The sequence below is a fragment of the Neurospora hispaniola genome (genome assembly GCF_033458365.1).
Source record: "Neurospora hispaniola strain FGSC 10403 chromosome Unknown B0T23scaffold_3, whole genome shotgun sequence".
In the NCBI taxonomy this organism is placed as follows: domain Eukaryota; kingdom Fungi; phylum Ascomycota; class Sordariomycetes; order Sordariales; family Sordariaceae; genus Neurospora; species Neurospora hispaniola.
In genome coordinates, this window is record NW_026944408.1 from 5,032,255 (window position 1) to 5,047,441 (window position 15,187).

At 54.3% G+C, this 15,187-nt stretch overlaps 6 protein-coding genes across 6 annotated transcripts; 1 reads left to right on the forward strand and 5 right to left on the reverse strand.

The window, feature by feature from the left end:
- Positions 1-143: 143 nt before the first annotated feature.
- On the reverse strand, positions 144-2,387 carry B0T23DRAFT_441198 (uncharacterized protein). Its single transcript, XM_062840759.1, has one exon. The coding sequence runs from the start codon at positions 2,114-2,116 to the stop codon at positions 257-259; it is 1,860 nt and encodes a 619-aa protein (XP_062694802.1). The 5' UTR covers positions 2,117-2,387; the 3' UTR covers positions 144-256.
- A 1,058-nt stretch (positions 2,388-3,445) lies between these two features.
- On the reverse strand, positions 3,446-5,494 carry B0T23DRAFT_314204 (heterokaryon incompatibility protein-domain-containing protein; the record flags this gene model as incomplete). Its single annotated transcript, XM_062834789.1, has 1 exon — positions 3,446-5,494. One exon carries the CDS (start codon positions 5,492-5,494, stop codon positions 3,446-3,448), a length of 2,049 nt encoding a protein of 682 aa, XP_062694803.1.
- Positions 5,495-5,968: 474 nt separating this feature from the next.
- Positions 5,969-8,209, forward strand: B0T23DRAFT_130697 (uncharacterized protein). Its single transcript, XM_062832189.1, has one exon. The coding sequence runs from the start codon at positions 6,444-6,446 to the stop codon at positions 8,103-8,105; it is 1,662 nt and encodes a 553-aa protein (XP_062694804.1). The 5' UTR covers positions 5,969-6,443; the 3' UTR covers positions 8,106-8,209.
- Positions 8,144-10,180, reverse strand: B0T23DRAFT_412161 (Alpha/Beta hydrolase protein; the record flags this gene model as incomplete). Its single annotated transcript, XM_062839473.1, has 2 exons — positions 8,144-9,372; positions 10,129-10,180. 2 exons carry the CDS (start codon positions 10,178-10,180, stop codon positions 8,315-8,317), a joined length of 1,110 nt encoding a protein of 369 aa, XP_062694805.1. The 3' UTR covers positions 8,144-8,314.
- Positions 10,144-12,455, reverse strand: B0T23DRAFT_130733 (amino acid permease/ SLC12A domain-containing protein). The gene is made up of 3 exons (XM_062832190.1): positions 11,950-12,455; positions 11,507-11,871; positions 10,144-11,447 (listed from the first exon to the last, which is right to left on the reverse strand). The coding sequence occupies exons 1-3, from the start codon at positions 12,131-12,133 to the stop codon at positions 10,365-10,367; spliced, it is 1,632 nt and encodes a 543-aa protein (XP_062694806.1). The 5' UTR covers positions 12,134-12,455; the 3' UTR covers positions 10,144-10,364.
- A 923-nt stretch (positions 12,456-13,378) lies between these two features.
- On the reverse strand, positions 13,379-14,463 carry B0T23DRAFT_404101 (uncharacterized protein; the record flags this gene model as incomplete). The annotated part of the gene is made up of 4 exons (XM_062838861.1): positions 13,379-13,405; positions 13,587-13,796; positions 13,947-14,116; positions 14,259-14,463. 4 exons carry the CDS (start codon positions 14,461-14,463, stop codon positions 13,379-13,381), a joined length of 612 nt encoding a protein of 203 aa, XP_062694807.1.
- Between the last annotated feature and the right edge of the window lie 724 nt (positions 14,464-15,187).

A 15,187-nucleotide genomic window follows, 5' to 3' on the forward strand; every position in this document is an offset into this window, starting at 1 on the left:
TCTCCACCTGGGTCAACCATTTATTGTGGGTCACCGTCCTCAACACCAACGGTCAAAGTCGTGATAACAACAACAAGGGATGATGAGATACTTTTAGTTTTACAAAGCGAGTTCAGGATGATCTAAGAAATCTCTACAATTTACCATTATCTTTTCCCTTTCTACCTCTATGTACACTCTAGCCCTGTACTTCAAGGAGACGGCCATGCATCGTTCTCATGACGACCATCACAATGAGAAACTACCTATTCATTACCTACCCAAACGAAGACGGAGGATAACCACCACCACCACCACCACCACCACCACCGCCACTATGCCACGTCTGTGACGTCGGTGGTCCCGTCGTCAATGCATCAGGAACCGTCATCCCCATCCCCATTCCCACGGATCCGGCGGGATTCACGCCTCCTTGCCGTCGAGGCCACTGCTGTACCTGCCCTTGTCCTTGTCCTTGATCAAATCCTCCAGACGGGTTGGTGTTCGCATTCACATTCACCGGCGCGGATGCTGTTGCCGATGGCGGCGCAGAAGAATAAGGTAAAGGATGCGTCGGCCTTCTTGAACTTGATCGTCCGTTTAGATACCCGCCAAACGCCACTCTTGGTGGTTGTTGTTGTTGCTGCTGCTGCTGCTGCATCAGAGGAAGTAGTGGTGGTGGTGGAATGCCCGGTGCTGAAGAGGTCGGTAAGGCAGACGTGTTGACGTTGTACCCGTGTCCAGTGGTGGTAGGAGGCGGTATCGGCACCAGAGTGGTAAGTGGTGGTGCGGTTTGCGGTGGTAGCATGCCCATTCCCATTCCATGTCCTGGCCCTGCCATCCCCGGACCCGCTCCCAGACCTGGTCCGATCATTGATTGTCCTGCGCCCGTAGAACCAATCTGTACCGGACTATGCGTGTAATTCCTTCCTTCCTCTGCATCACCCTGTCCCTGTCCCTGGCCCTGACCTTGACTGAACATCATCGGCATCACTGTCGACACTGGCCCCATTCCTGCCATCCCCGTCGCAACAACAGGATACGAGGCCCTCCTCCTCCCCCCTCTCCGTCCCGCAACCTTCAACCTCCCCACCCCCATCCCCAAACACCGCTCCTCTACCTCTTTTACGTCCATCCCTATCCGTTCCGCCAACCCCTGCCATAGCTCCCCTCTCATCTTTACATATTCCCCTGCTATGCGCGCCAATCGATCCTCATCAACTTCCTCTTCGGCCTGGCGCTTTTCGATAAGACGCTCGTGTCGCTTGCGGCAGGCGTTGGCCGTCTTACCGGGGAAGTGTAGCCGCTGCAGCTCGGACCAGGGGAGTTGCGAGGCGCGCGAGGAGAGAAGGAGGGCGTCTTCGCGAGGGGTCCAGGAGGTTGTGGGGTTGTGCAGGCTTGGGGAAGGGGGGGTTGGGCGGGGGTTGTAGGACGAGCTCGGATTAGGAATTGGACTTTGGGTTGGGTGGGCTACTTGAGTTTGAGGTGGTTGGTGGTGGTTGTTTGGCGGTTGATGTGGTTGCGGTTGGGGAGGAAAGTGGGTTGGGTGGGCGGCGTTTTGGTTGACGATAGTGGGGCCTTGGTGGTGCTGTTGGTGTTGAGCATGTTGTTGTTGTAGGGCATGATCCTGGTGCTGATAGCCTGTCAGCTGAAAGTTTGGCGCTGAAGAGGGGCTGCTGTTGTGCGGCTGATTCGGCCCCTGTAACGATTCAAAAGACGGCTGCTGTCCGTAAGTCGATGTCGACGACGATGGTGACGATTGTTGTCCGCCAAAATTCCTAGGTATTGTCCGTGGAGTTGATGTTATTGTTGCTGTCGCATATTGAGGGTTCATCATTCCAGTCCCCGTTCCGGGCCGAGACCCGGCGCCGATCCCGGGATTCCCGCCGTACCCGTAATTCGGCGGGGCCGCTGATTGTGGATGCGCCGGTGGTGGTACCCCGGGTCTCACTCCCGCTGTGGTGTTCATTGACCCCGCGGCGTGGTGATACATCATTCCCGTACTCCCATGACGCCCACTGTGACCGTGACCTCCACCATGGTTGTTATGACCGCCACCGCTCCTGTTGGCACTGCTCGGATATGGTTCCGACCTCGCCACGGCTTGGTATCGGGGGTGTGATGGTGGCTTTGGCATGGCGATCTGTCTGTGGGGTGCTGTATGCTGAATCCGGATTGCTGTAAGGCGATGCTATGCTATGCTATGCTATGCCGGTGCTGCTGCTTGCTGTAGTGTAGTGCAGTGTGATGACATCGGCAGTGGTGGTGCAAGCACAGAGCCCAAAAGAGGTGTGACTGTGATGGGATGGTGATGAGTTCCAGGCCGTTTTAATTCTCCGATTCGCCAGTCGAATAATAAACGTTTGTCTGGGATGGAAGCACCCCCGCCCCCTTGCTGTGCCTTTCTGTTCGGAGGTGTGAGTTTGCTTGTATCCGTCAAAAGGCTCCGTCTCCAAAATGCGACCAACTTGGGCGACCAGTGGATCAAACACTTTGTACGGGGTTACGTGACGGCGGCCAGGGTCATGACCCGTCTGGGTCTGAGAATATACCCGGTTGGAGTTCAAAGAGACGATATAGCTGGGGCCCCGAAATCAAAGCGGCGGAGATCCGGGGAGATGAAGACGGGGAAATACACATCCAAGGGCCATTTGTTGTCATCAGATAGAAAGAGAGCGTCAGCAGATGGAGGCCATGACAACACCACCACCACCAGCCCGCCGACACCTCTCATGGTCCAATGTCCACCGGCGGCGGCGGCAACATCCAAGGGAAATTGTACGTGTTTCAGATAATAAGCCGCAACCCCAAATCCACAGGCCGCTCCCGGGATTCTGCTTGGGACAAGCGACGATATCCCAAACTAAAAAAGACCCTATGCAGCAGCCGCCATGTGGACTGCAATGTGGACGCAGACGCACTTCCCACGCACATGCGAGCAACCTTGCTCGGGTGGGTACACGGCATCCAGGTGGCATAAGGGGTTGCATTCGTTGTACATGTTGCGGTTCAAGAGCCCTCTCAGCCTGTTGATGTTTGTCCGAGTGTAGCAACGACAGCGACCCTGTAACTGGGCTAATCGACTCCATCAACAACGCTACTGCATCGTCAGATTGGAGACATGCACCGTACCGTGGCAGCATGACAGTTGGCATCCCAAGAGTAATTTCAGTCTGCAGCAGCCATGGTACCCTGATCGGCATGCACTGGTGTTAGTGGACAGGGGGGCCATGCAGCTATTTACTAACAGCCGAACATCACGGCGCTATGTCACTCGACTTTAAGGACAACAGTTTTCGGAATGCCAACTCCGACGGGAACAACACTCATGGTTAAGATGTCATCGCTTGTGAAGACGGATTAACCAGCGAAGCAGAGAATGACGCAAGATTGAGCCAAATACAAACGGGAACTTTTGGCCAGCAACGTCGCCGCAAAGAAGCAACAGACCATTGCAGTCGGCACTCTACACCAAGTCCACGGCGGTCTCCTTGACGGCCTCAAACTGCTTCCCATCCTGCACCGCAAACCAGCCCACGCGATGAAATTTGCCCTTTCCATCGCGGGTAAGCAGTAATCCTTCATGTGCGACAACGAGTAAGCACCAGAGATTCGCCGGCATTGGATCACTGGGGAAGTCAAAATACCCCAGCGCAATGTAGCTCGATTTGGCCGGTCCACTCGATGCTGACTTTACCGGCTCCAACATGATGCCCTCCGGCGTCAACGGCGTGTGTTTCTTCATCACCTTTGTGCAGCGAACCTCGACAGCCTTGCCAAAGATCTGTAGCTCCAGCGCCGGCATGAACAGCACATCTGGGTTCCCTGCCCCTGACTGCTTGGTCCACAGCCCTTTGGAATCTCGTGGTCGAATGCAAATGTTCTTGGGATCAATCCATCTTGACTCGATACGAGGGTTGGTATCCCAGAACACCGGGCCTGTCACGTACGCCCAGCTCCATGAAGGGGCACGAATCACTGGCTTACCTGGAACCTCGCCTGGGCGTTTGGTGAATGGGGATGCTGACGGCTTCTCGATGGGTTGAAAGTGCTTGCGACTGACATAACTCCAGCGGGATTTCCACAGCAGCCCTCTTGGCATATCACATTCCCATAGCCCAGCCAGGTACCTCGACTTCAGAACGCCATGCGTAATCAGTGCAACGGAAACGATGCAAGCAAAGATGTCGTGCGGCTCTGTCAATGCGCGGGGAGTAAACGAAACGAGCATCTGATACCATCTCCTCAAGACTTCGGGTTTGGTGCCGGGATGGAGAGAAGTTAGAGCCTGTCCCCGCTTGCTAACGTCGACGTCTACACATCCGTCTTCGTACCGCGTGTGGTGGCGGCATTGGTAGAATACCTGGTCTTCTCCAAAGACAAGAGCGCGATTCGAGAGCAGAGCTTCTTGAAAGCACCAGCCTCGGGTATCTACGGGCCCGACTGACTTTCCACGTTGCATTGTCAGGTAGACAGTTCCGAGATCTGGGCCCTCGCCGGTATGGGGATTGGGGCCGGCTCTCATGGGGACTGGCTTTGGGTGTTTCTTGGTTGTCAGATAGTGGTTGGTCAGGAAGCCGAGGCCGCTATCGGGGGACCGGCCAGCAATGATGGTCAGTTCAGCGTTGCCGTAGACCGAGGACATGCGCTTGGATTCCGCCTCCCAGTCTTTTTGGTTTTTCTGAATGATACAAAGGGCGTCGATCCAGAGGTAGCGAATCCCGAGCAGGCGGGTGAGGTCAATAGCCTCGGTGTGGGTCTTGCTGAGCCGGGATTCGGGGAGGAGCTTGAGGAAATCGGCCAAGTTCGTGTCGTTGAGCATTGCTTGCGTGCCACTGCCCCAGCAGTAGGACAGAGCCGTGTATGGCTGTGGCTGCTTTAGGTCTTTGGTCAAAACAATCCGCGTGACCCTCTTGGCCGCTGGCAAGGTCTGATCTCCAACGTCGATGACCCTCGTCGGCATTTGTCGAGTCCCGGGCGGGCATGCCTGATTGCAAACTCCATGTCCCTTACGACAGTTCACCAACGTATTCTTGGCAAAGGTCGCATGATATTCGGGGTGGACAGCACTGGTGCTGTATCTTCCCGCGAACAAGCCGCCTGCGTTGGTGGCAGGGTCTGCTCCGGCGGCGACAGGGTCAGCAAAGACGACAAGATTGGTTTGTAGTTTGGATGGCGCATCATGGCCAACTGCTGAGACAACAACGCCGCATGAGAGCCAGATCTGGTCGGGAACGCTGGCGGTGCCTGCGGGATGCCATTCGCCGCGGAGGTAGATCTTGAAATCGCCGTTGTCGCTGGACTTGACTGCGTTGGCGGGCAACTTCTTGGCTAGACAAGCTGCAATGTCCTCTTTGGCGCAGGTCCGTTGAACTTGTGTCCACCACAAGCTACAGCTCTCGCACTTTTTGGCCGATTGGACGAGAGAGTTGAGGTCTGGGTGGAAGACGACATCGTCGTTGAAGAGGTCGTAGAAGCGGAGGGTCGAGCACTTGGAGCAAAGGGTGGGCGCCATCGTGTGGCCGTTGATAATAGAAGTTGTAAACCGTCCACGAGAATATGGCAATTCCTGGATTGTTTAGAATCCATGACTGCCGAGGAAGAAGAGTCATGAAGAGTCATGGTCGTCGATGATATGTCTTGTCATACTACATATGCACGTGAAGCTGACGGCGTCGCTGCGGCCGCGCAAGCCTCAATCGGTGGTGGGGTTGGCTGACCCAATGAGCCGCGTCTCTCGCATCGGGCGGCCATCGTTTTGTGGGTGTCTTGCTGATTGAATCATTATTTCCATTCCGTGTCCGTGGAGTTTCGTATCAGTTGCTGGCCGCCAATATTGAGGTTGAAGATGATGTCGGAAAAGTTGAGGTTGGAGAGCAAACACGAGAAGGGTGGACGGGATCGGATGAGGGGCACTGACGGGAAGCGCTATGACAATCCGAGCTTCAGTGCTTGGGCGCTATAACGTGTACAACCGTACTCCACTTTCCCCCCCCAGAAGATAACAACGATAATGGCGGGGTACGGATCGGGTACCTTGATGGTCACCTCACTCCGTCAGTTCATCCTCTCTTTTCCTCTTTTATTTCCTTCCTCTTTGTAAACCCCTTTATCTCCCTTTACTTTTCACGGCCAATTGACCTCATTTATAAGCTGACTTTCCGACCATGGCGTTCTCCCCACCCACAATTGGTCAACCACATTCGGCGTTATCAACCCCTCGGCGTTTGCTACCCTGTCTGCCTCCTGCTCGCTCACCAATGCTCGCCAATCGACAGCGCCTCGAGTCGCCAAGTGCTGACAGGATCAAGTCAGTGATGGGGTGGTCGGTTGCCTGATTCCTCCATCAGAGACAAGGTACAGAAGTACAGCCAAATCCGACACACAAGTCCCCAGCTCCATCTTGTTCCATCTTCTCCTTCGTCTTCATCCTTGTTGTTGTTGTCTTGATTGCTAATGACAAGATGCCTCGCAAACCAGTCCTCCAGAGCCGACTGGCATGCGACCGATGCCATTCCCAGAAACTGCGATGTCCACGACAAGACAACTACAAGACCACCAAGGACGAAACATCAAAACAGCCAGCGCCATGTGTCCGCTGCGAGCGCGCCAAGGTGGCCTGCGTCTTTAGCCCACGCCAGCGCCGGACCGTGATTCCAAAGTTGGCTGGTGCTTCCAAACCACCACCACCACCAAATCACGACATTGCCAACAACGCCGATACTACGCCTGCCTCTACAGGCCCGGCGTTAACACAGACAGCTCCAACAGTAGTCGAGAACGGAAATGTCAACTCCGTGGAGGTGGAGAGTGCGTCGTGTACACTGGAGAACCCGCTACCCACCACTACTGCCACACCCACCGACACTCAACTCCTCAATGTCACCGATCTCGACCAAGACTTTTATGGTTCCTCATACTTTGACAACAACCAGTTCCACTTGCAACAGCCCTCAAGCGGTTCATGTTCCAATCCATCAACCACCTGCACCGACCTCTGCCCTCTCTCACTGGACACCACCACAGCCATAGACTGGGACAACATCCTCCTCTGCGACCCTCTTCTCCCACCCTCTCGAGGCTGGTCACTCCTGGATATCGACAAATCTCTCCTTCCCCCTCCGGCTCCCGACCCATTTTCCCCTCCTCATGGCCCTCCACTTCCTCTAAACCTCATGAGCTCCACTTCCAGCAGCGATATCGACCCCATCCTCTTCCACCCCTCTGCCAACCCTTCGGTCGACTACTCCAACCCCCAAGCCCTCACTCCCTACTCCCCCGTCCGCCAACTAGCCAACCTCAACGTCTCCTTGTACGAACACCTCTGCCTCATCCCACAAATCTACAGCAACTGCGGTTTGCCACCCCTCACCCCCGTCGTCCGCATTGATGTTCTCGAGAAGCGGCTACTCGCAATCGACCACACCTTCCAACTTACCCAAGAACTAATCGACATCGTCGGCAAACTTTACCCGCGCTCCGGCCCAGGAGTACTATCCGGTGACGACGCTCCTGATGCTCCCAAAACGGGAACGGGCGTGCCGCTGGGCCAAGACCAAGCCACCATCCTCTTGCTTCTGTCGTGTGCGCAGAGGGTATGTGACGTCTACGACCTGTCGCTGAGCCACATGCGCAAATGCCTCAAGAAGAACTCGGTTCCCCATTTTGATGAAGAGTTGAAGCCGGTGAGGCTGCCCCCGTTTAGAGTGTCAGCGGTGTGTGCGCCCCCGACGGATAGGGCGGTCGCCTTGCATATGTGCATGGTGATGATGATGGCGAGTAACCTGTTTGATCAGTTGCAAGAGGTTCTTGGGTTGTGGAGGCATAGTAGTGGACAGGAGCAACATTCTGAGCTTGAGGTGCAGGTGGACCTGCAGTATCCAGACTTTGGGAGGGAGGCGAAGGAGAAGATGGGGAAGAAAGCTCGGGATGTGGCCATGGAGATTGTGACCATAAGGCAAATCATTGTGTCCTTTTCAGGCCTTGGAATGGAGGATACGAGACAGGCAGTTTTGGAGTTGGAGTCGGGTGGTGGTGGTGGTGGGGTGAGGAAGGCAATAGGGGAGGTACGGAGGCTTGCGCTGGAGGGCTGCTGTTCGCAAAATTTGGGCGAGGAGTGTTATTGAGGGTTGATGGTGGAGGGAGGTCTTTGTAATATTTATCGGAATTTCTTCTCGATTGCATGTAGGTATATAGGACCAGTCATCTCAACTCATCATCGCCTTTCATGTCCCAACTCGCCCCTAACCATCTCTCGTTCAGCTCACTCCATCCCCATTAATCACCATCCGTCTTCTCCTTCTTCACTCTCTCTCTGTCTCCGATCAATCCCAACTCATTCACTCCAACACCTCTTTGCGAAATCCAACACCTCCCCATTAAACCTCTCCGCCTCCTCCCAAAACAACCAATGTCCACTCTCATACCAACTCGTCTCCGCCTTCTCATTCCCCCCCTTTTTCGCCCGCTTCACCACCTCCTCCATCCCCTCCAAACTAAAACACCCGCTTCGTTTCCCGCCCATGACCAAAACCGGCTTACTAATCCCCTCACACGCCTCCCGGTGATCATACCTCGTATGATCAGCAATCAACTTCGCCAACCACTCGCCCGACGGACACTGCGCGCTGATCCCCGTAAAGAACTCTTCATCTTTCTTCCTTTCCTTTTCATCGATCTTGTCAGTAGGGAGCGGTTTATGGCGATACCCCAAACACTCATCCACCAGTCCCAGGTGCGTAGCATGTCGGTCCTCCGGTGGTAAGTTCCATGCCTGCTGAGCGCCAAGCATCGTCGCTTCGTCGTAGCATCCTTTATGGGCTTTGGTGGAGTCCCAGGAATCGAAAAGGGAGCGATCTTGAAGAGGCGCTTGGTCAACGAAAATGAATCCGGAGAAAAAGTCCGAGTCGGTGAATAACTCGATATACGTCCAGAGAATGGCGGCGCCGATGGAACACCCTACGCCAATTACCTCCAAGGGAGGCTGCGGTAGGGATTGAGGGGAGAAACCAAGGCGGGAAGTCTTGAGGAATGTGAGGAGGTTGTGTAAGTCCGTGGCGAGGCGGGCGACGTGGTATCCTCCTTTGTAGGAAGTCTCTCCGTTTTCCTTCTTCTCGTCATTTTCCTTCCCATCATTATCCTGTTCGCTTTCCTCCTCCGAGGCTCCCTTCCTCGCTTTCACAAGACCACTCCTCCCGTGCCCCCGCATATCCCACGCAACCACCCAGTGGTTTTTGGCTAGTTCGTCAAAGTTGCGATCAAAGTAGTCGCTGGATCCTGAGAAGCCGTGCAAAAGTAAGAGCAAGCGGGAATAGTTGGGTCCTTCTTCGGCGATGACTGAGGCTTTGGAATCACTTCGTGCACGCGGACCGCCGGATGTGCTTGTGCTGTTTGCTGTTGAAGGTGAGGACTGGAGAATCCGGGATGAAGGATGGGTCGGGGTTGGTGATGGGGAGAGAAGATTTGAGGGAGATGAGGGCGCCGTCGGAGGCTTCGAATGTGGTGTATTGTGGGCGCGGCATTTTGTGATGGGACAGTGGGTTCGGGTATGAGTTTGAGATGCAACGAAGAGGATGATGATGGATGTTGGTGTTGACAGTGGGCTGGGCTGGGCTGGGCTGGTGGTGGTGATGGGATTGACGTGAGTGTCGTTGAGATCAAGTGGTGAGTTTTGGCGGATGATGATCAGGACCTGACTTGAACAGATTATCGTGGGGAGCGGGTTGCTTTTGAGATATTCAGAATCAAGGCAACGGGATGCTGGGCGAGCAGGACGGGATCGTGATTGGGACTCGAGGGGGGGCCGTTCGGTTGGGCAGCGCCAGAGAACTGAAGATGACGCAATTCGATGCGGGCGGGAATACGATAGGTGATAGTATTCCACTGATGTGCAGCAGCAATGTTGGCAAATGCGTCTTTTGCGCTTAGACGAAAGCAACACAGTGGAAAGAATGGTTTGCGTTGAGTTGTTCTCTTAATTGAGCAAAGATTAGTGAAGAAACATTTGCACGACGTCGAAAAAACAGTTGCGACTCCATCAGAATCTGGAGATATGCGGGGGAAGTGGATAAGGGGTAGGGTTAGCACAGGGAAAATCCCTTGCACCTTTTGGGGGGTTATTGAGGACCTCTGATTGGCACAGGAACCAACCCAACTCTGTCCATCCACATAAAACCAAATATGGGAAGCACAATAAAGTCATCTTGGGAGAATCAAAGCTTGGAATCATAATCATTCACATCATTCATGGGTATCTTCAACACCTTCTCCTCCCTTCCCTTTTTGCAACAAAAAACATCGCAACGCTCTTAATGCATTTCTGCAGGCATGCCTTTCTTCCCCCATACCGCCCCCCTTCACTCCTACTTCCCTGAACCGGGGGAATCTTAAAACGTCCTCCTCCCAGTAACCAAGTCCGCATCCTCCGGCCTCACCCTCTTGGTCTTCTTAAACACCTTCCACCACCCAATGTTGATCAAAAACACCGGAATACCAATGTAACTCGTCAAGAACTTGTCCACTTGGAAATGCGGGAAGAACGCGCCGAATCCGTTAAAAATGATAATGAGAATAGTCAGGAACAGCGCAATCGGGGCACCCCACGGCAGCAAAATGTTTCTGTATGGCATCACCTCGCGAGGAACGCCCTGCACCTTCATCGCCCGGATCATGAAGAGGTACGAAACAAGGATGGCAACCCAGTTCAGAGCCCCAAAGACCGTGACGAGCGACACGAAGTAGCCAAACACGGTCGATGATCCCTTGCTGGCATTCATGTAGCCCAAGAGAATGAACAAGGAGGACAGAATGACGGCCGGCACAGGCACACCGCGCTTGTTGGTCTTGTTCATAATGCCCGGCGCCTGTCCGTCCTTGGCCAAGGCCCAGAGGGTGCGCGAGGCAAGGTAGATATCCGAGTTGGCAGCCGACACGGTGAAAATGAGCAACAGTCCGTTGACCGCGTCGTCGAGCTTGTTGATACCAGCGTTCTTGGCCGCGATGACGAACGGGGAAGCCAGACCGCTGGTCTTCTTGACAGCGCCGAGCAGGGGGTCCGTGTACTTGACGGCCATGCCCAAGACGAGGATACCACCGAGGTAGAAGAAGACAATACGCATGAGCGTCTGGCTGACGGCGCGAGGGACGTTCTTGCGGGGGTTGGGGGTCTCGCCGAACGCGACGCCGACGAGCTCAGTGCCGAGGTAGGCAAAGGTGGCCTGGACCATGCAAGCCCAGACACCCAAGAAACGGCCGGTGGCACCGGGGATCACCACTTTGTCGTCGCCTGCCGAAGCCGAATACTGGGCAAAGGCGCCGGGGTCTCGCCAGAATCGGAAACCGGTGCGCACGTGGTTGGGACCGCCGCCGAGGGCAATGATGAAGCAGAGGAGGATGAGCATGACAATGATGAGGGCTTTGATGAGCGACATCCAGAATTCGGCCTCGCCAAAGAAGGCCACGTGGATGAGCTGTTGGTTGGTTAGCTTTGCTGCTCCCTAGCGAGAACGGAAAAGGGGGGGAAACGTACGTTAACAGCAATGATGGCCACACCAAAGACCGTGATCCACACAGACACATTGATATCCGGTCGCCAATACTGCAGAATAATTCCCGTAGCCGTCAGGTTGTTGGGCAGCACAATCACGTATTTGAAAAAGTAGTTCCAACCCGTAGCGAAACCGAAAGCAGGATCGACGAAACGTGTAGCATAACCGGAGAAAGACTTTTTGTGTGGTAGCCAGGCACCCATCTCGCCGAGAGCAACCATGACGATGTAGACGCAGATTCCCATGATCAGGTATCCGATGAGCAGGGAGCCGGGGCCGAGTTTGAGCGACGTGCCGGTGCCAATGATGAGACCTGTGCCGATGGCGCCAGCGATGGCCATCATGTCTAGACAACAACAAAAACACTTTGTTAGCCATTGTGTTGTGGCATGTTGGACTGGGGGAAGAGAAATGAAAGACTTACTCAACTGGCGCGGCTTCATGGCGCGATGGAGATCATCAGCACCATCGCCATCACCGTCTTCGTTGACGACTTGGCCATTTTCGCTGCTGTAACTAGCGCCGCGTTCAATTCCGTCGTCTTGTCCGTATGCTGGTGTGGTCTTTTCGTCGCTCCTCCCTTTGAAAAAGTTGAAGTTGGAGGCCATGATGGGCCAACTCTATCGTTCTGACGTTGTTGCTGTTGTTGTTGTTGTTGTTGTCGCAATCGGTTTGAGCAGACTGCGAACTTGGGCCTTGGGGTTCTATATGCCAGTTGGGACGGGATTCGACCAAGTTCCAGTCCGTGGTAGGCACCGGGAAGAACAAGAGACGTCGGGGACGGACTGTTGAGAAACAGTGAGGCGCGTGACAGAAGAATGGAAACGAGACGAAGTCTAGACCACAGAAGTGATGACCATGGGAACGCGGGAGAGGTTTTCAACTTATAACTCAAATCCGGCCGAGAACCGGCAACCCGAGTTCCCATGGGGAAGGAAACGAGGAAGCTGCAAACCAGGTAGCATCCCATGTCCCCATTTCGGCCATTTCCCAATCCCGTCCCCAAACCTCAGCCCCAATCCATGTACACCATGTACCGACCTGGGCCGCCACTGGGCGTTATCCAGGCAGATAACAGGACTCCATTAGTCAGGTCTGTACATTGTCGCATGGAGGCGGCTCTCTTTTTCCTGTCCCGGGGTGTTTGTGTTGCACTGGCTACCTACTTGGGGGGCTCCTGGACGCCAAGCTTTTGTTTCTGTGACTTATAAAGGTGAAATAAAAAGACGAACTCGGTGAGCGAATGGGAGACACGAGTGCGGGTGGCTGAGATAAGACAGACGTTGAGTGGCATCGTCCCCCAAGTCCTCCTCAGTCTGCGGGGAAGACGAACAAGGGACGAGCATGAGGAGGAAGCCTCTCGAAGCCTCTCATAGTTAACCCCAACCCTGAGCCTAAGAACATGGGCCAAGCAGCCAAAAAGAGAAGAGATGAACAGGGCGCAAGTCCAGAACACCACCGGCAGCACGCGAGCGACTGAGACTGCTCATCACTGATTGGACAGCGCATGTACAATCAGTGGATGGCGCCATGCACAACGGCGGCCCCACTAGCTTCTTTCAGCGACCGAAGACCTGGAGTTTGAACTGTTAAAGTGTAAAAAGACAGTGCCCGCGTCGTCATCCAGGCCGACACAAACCAGGGTAGCCACTCGGCCACTGTAACCTCAACATGTTATTCCATTGTGTGAATGAATCTCTATTCATCCTTCCCAACGCAGCCGACTTAGGAATTCATGAGGCGTATCAGCATCGCGTGGTCTTATCGTGGTTCCGTAAGGTAGGGATATAACACCGAGAAGTTGCCCGGTATCAGATTTGAGATCCTGATAATTATTTCTTCACACCAGTACCCTACAGACTGTGGACCGTCGCGGTTATCTGTGGATTGTTTGCGGTGCGGTTATCTGTGGATGGCGTAAGCAAAGCACTAACATCCCGGTCGGAACCTATGGGGGAATTTACATACAAAGACCCGCCGCTAGTGTTTACACCAGGGGCACGACTCCATTGGCCGAAAGATGGGGGGGGTCCAGGCATTTGGGGGCATCAGCGACACCACCAAATCATTCAGCTTGGGAATACTTGCTCGGTGTCGAAAAAGGCAATGGCTGAGCAAGGCGAAGACAGCACACTGCAATGCAGGATAATGTTTTACCAAGTCGGTTACCACAAACAACTTGTCGGTTTTGTTCGCCATAAAATCAGCACAGCCCTGGCCCTGATAGAGATCGATGCCCAGACCGAGCACCAAATACGGGTCCTCGCTGACCTGAACACCACAACACCACAACAACATCACAAAATATCGCGACAACCGATTGTAAAAAACCAGGAACTCAAAGAATCTCCAAGCCTGGAAGCGCCACAGAGGCAAAAGTCAAGACGGGATCAACCTATGCCCAGACCTCCCGTACATTACCTTCGGCTTGAAGATAAGGCAGGCAGGAGAAACAAGCCATGCCCAGCTCTCGGCATCATCTTGGCGAGGGGGTGACAAAAACGCCCAGCCGCCGCCAAGGCATTGCCAAGCCTGATAGTGCACGACACCACATTGCAAAATGAGGAAGGTGCAAATTTTCTGGGACCTGACTCGTCGCGCCGATGGAAGCCGCTGTCGAGACTGAAAGGATTGTGTAACGGAAATTCCATTTTAAATCATGCCCGTTGATCAACATGGGGGAACTAAGTTGTTGAGGTCCGTCTTGGTAATCAACTTGGACAAATCTTCAACCCTTTTTTTTTTTGGCTCGCATATTCGGAGCCGCGTCTTTTTGTGTGTCGTGGTTGGGATGATGTGGTGTCGGTGTTGCTGTCGTCGTCGTCGTCGTTGGCAAAAGTGGTGGATTGAGAATGCCTGCCGGGCGAGAGGAGTCCTGGGGAAGACAAGGGAAAGCTCCCGCTCGCCCAATCAGAGGCCTTGGGTTGGATGGACCCATTTTGGCCCGAGTTAACACTAGAGCCTATTTTGACGACATTCTCAACTGGAGACACAGAAACCACTGCATCGATTGGGCGGTGGGATTCTACCAACGTTCAGCTCAGACGCTCGACGATCTACGATCTCTTTGATGTCTCGAAGCCAAGCGGTCTTCAAGGCTCGATTGTTCCAGGAAAGTGCTGGGCGGCGGAAGGTTTGTGCGCGGCGCTGACTGTCTGCCCTCGGCCGGACACTTGATGAGTCCTTGATACGGAGGCCGCTGGTCCGGAGGTGGCACGCTGTTTATTCTCCAACAGCGCGGCCCGAACAGTCTTGGCAATTCTGCTACTCGATGTCAGAAGTCTGCGTCGAGAGTAAGAGTACGGATGGTCGAACGCGTCGTTGGGCTTGGGAAGCGGTCGATGGAGGTGGGCGGAATGCATCAGCCGGTCTGATGGACATCGTGAAGGTGTCCCTGTTCTGTGCTCTCTCACGGGATAGTCTCCCGACAAGAGCAACTTGAGTATGGTCAAGGCTCGGCTCTGGGACCTGGCCGGGATGCTTCGGTTCGTTGCGTGAACCTGCCGCGACGAGTGGAAGTCGCGTGGACTGGTTCGGAACCGATTGAGGCAAGAGAGATACAAAGGGGAAGGAAGGGAAACCAAAGTTGGAAAAAGGTGCAAGTTGTTCAAGGAAAGAACGTCTCTGCAGAGAACTGCATATTGCAGTCGGTGCTGCAAGTG

Excerpts from the sequence above, each read along its gene's own strand:
- B0T23DRAFT_441198 (XM_062840759.1), bottom strand. The coding sequence starts at position 2,116 with ATGCCAAAGCCACCATCACACCCCCGATACCAAGCCGTGGCGAGGTCG.
- B0T23DRAFT_130697 (XM_062832189.1), top strand. The coding sequence starts at position 6,444 with ATGCCTCGCAAACCAGTCCTCCAGAGCCGACTGGCATGCGACCGATGC.
- B0T23DRAFT_130733 (XM_062832190.1), bottom strand. The coding sequence starts at position 12,133 with ATGGCCTCCAACTTCAACTTTTTCAAAGGGAGGAGCGACGAAAAGACC. Across the intron at positions 11,872-11,949 it reads CATGAAGCCGCGCCAGTTGA|ACATGATGGCCATCGCTGGC; the intron begins GTAAGTCTTTCA and ends GTTGTTGTCTAG. Across the intron at positions 11,448-11,506 it reads TGGCCATCATTGCTGTTAAC|CTCATCCACGTGGCCTTCTT; the intron begins GTACGTTTCCCC and ends ACCAACCAACAG.